Source organism: Vollenhovia emeryi, unplaced genomic scaffold (genome assembly GCF_000949405.1).
Source record: "Vollenhovia emeryi isolate VEMERY1.0 unplaced genomic scaffold, V.emery_V1.0 DF945703.1, whole genome shotgun sequence".
Lineage (NCBI taxonomy): Eukaryota > Metazoa > Arthropoda > Insecta > Hymenoptera > Formicidae > Vollenhovia > Vollenhovia emeryi.
This window is the reverse complement of record NW_011960663.1, coordinates 1-2,106: the sequence shown is the minus strand read 5'-3', so window position 1 is coordinate 2,106 and position 2,106 is coordinate 1. Positions and strand designations below refer to the sequence as shown.

The 2,106-nt window shown below is 48.5% G+C and overlaps 1 protein-coding gene across 1 annotated transcript; it reads right to left on the bottom strand.

Moving 5' to 3' along the window:
• Positions 1–38: 38 nt before the first annotated feature.
• LOC105560850 (cyclin-dependent kinase inhibitor 1C) lies at positions 39–772 on the bottom strand (the record flags this gene model as incomplete). The annotated part of the gene is made up of 2 exons (XM_012010328.1): positions 523–772; positions 39–357 (listed from the first exon to the last, which is right to left on the bottom strand). Coding segments are annotated over exons 1-2 (569 nt in total), but the record flags the coding sequence as incomplete, so codon positions are not given.
• Between the last annotated feature and the right edge of the window lie 1,334 nt (positions 773–2,106).

Here is a 2,106-nt window from a genome sequence, read left to right as displayed (position 1 = left end):
CACGCGGACGAAGCGACGGAAAGAGGAACACTCCTTACCTTTTTGTTAAGGAATTCTTCTTCCCTTTAGGGAAGCATTTTCCTTCTCCTCCTCCTCCTCCTCTTCCTCCTCCTCCTCCTCGCCTAAACGTCGGGGCCATCGCCGGGGCCGTCGCCGGGGCCGTCGCCGGGGCGGTCGCCTGGGCCGTCGCCGAGGCCCTTGCCGGGGCCGTCGCCGGGGCCGTCGCCGGGGTCGTCGCCGGGGCCGTCGCCAGGGCCCTCGCCGGGGTCCTCGCCGGGGTCCTCGCCGGGGCCGTCGCCGGGATCCTCGCCGGGGTCGTCGCCACCCACCCTTTCACGGTGGCGCCTTCACTTCTTGCTGAAAAAGACAAAGGGAATATTTTAATAAATATTACATGATAGTAATGTATTGCACATTATACGAGGGCGGTTCAAATATGATCGAGACAAACGCTGTAGATGGCGCGCCTGTATGTTTTGAAGGTCGCGGCTTAAGTATGAGATAGCTGGGTCCCTTACGAACAGTGTGGCATAGTTTTCGTCGCGAACGCACGTTTCACGCGCGTGATACGACCATGAGTGAACGTCAAGTGCCGACCGCCGTTGCGCAACGTATTGTCCTTCGTTTTTTGGTGTGGGAAGGCGTTAAAAACACGGAAATTCTTCGGCGTTTGCGAAATCAGTTCGGTAGTGAGTGCCTGAGTAGGTCTGCTGTGTTTAAATGGGCCAAAGCGTTCAAAGATGGCCGCGAAACCGTCGAGAATGAGCCGCATGATCGTCGACCGCGAACCAGCATCACACCAGACAACATTCGCCGCGATGGGTTCCCAAACTTCGAGCAAAAATTCATGCGGTGGAAGTTTGTCGCCGCTTGCTGACACGATACGAGGCTGAGGGGGACGGTTTTTTAACGCGAATCTTCACTACAGACGAAACATGGGTACACTATTACACTCCCGAAAGCAAGGTGTCGTCTAAAGAGTGGAGAAAGAAGGAGGAAGGGGCACCAGTCAAAGCGAAGACAACCAATACGTTGCGCAACGGCGGTTGGCACTTGACGTTCACTCATGGTCGTATCACGCGCGTGAAACGTGCGTTCGCGACGAAAACTATGCCACACTGTTCGTAAGGGACCCAGCTATCACATACTCAAGCCGCGACCTTCAAAACATACAGGCGCGCCATCTACAGCGTTTGTCTCGATCATATTTGAACCGCCCTCGTACTTATATAAAATATACTTTTATATTACTGTTTTATACTTACATTTACGACCTCGCCGTTGATACATCACCACTTATATCACTATCACCTGCAGTTATAGGCGACCACTCGCGACTGCACGACGACTGCCGTATGGCGCGAGGTGCGACTGGCGCGAGCTCTGCGAGGCGCGCAATCGTACTCGTCCAAAAACAAGTAAACATCGCAACTTCGTTGCGCTTTCAGAGTGCTATGCGGTAGACAAAGACAACCACACAATGATGTTCTCTTTTTCTCGCACACTCTATTGTCGATGCTCGTCAAGCTAACCGACTCGCGACTTTGAACTATATCACGAGTCGCGACGTAAAATACGAGACTTTCCATGAGATCAGTTTAGTAACGGACGCTCTATCGTAGCAGTGAGTTACGTCAGTAACGTTTCGTTACGTATGTATTACGTGAGACTAAACTATAGTATATAATTAAATATACTATATACTGTAGTATATAAATCAATTAAATTTTACTATACGTTACATAGTATTTAAATAGTCGTAATAGTGTATTACTGTAATTTATTATGGGTCTACACGGAAACCAGAGGCGTCTCTCTGTTCCTCAGCTTTCTCTGAAGAAAGGATGGAGACGAAGGTTAGTATATTTCATATGACAATTATATATTATATAAAATTTTGTTTCTAGTTGTAAGCAATAAGATATATTTATGATCAGAGACCGGATCGCGGTATCGTTTTCCTCAATCCAAGCAAGCCAGCGGCCGAGGGCCGCGAGAAGCAATACTGTATATGCCACATTGATCTAACGTAGCAACGAGGACACCGTCGAGTAAAGTAAAATAAATTTATAATTATATAAATATATATAAATTTACTAACATAAG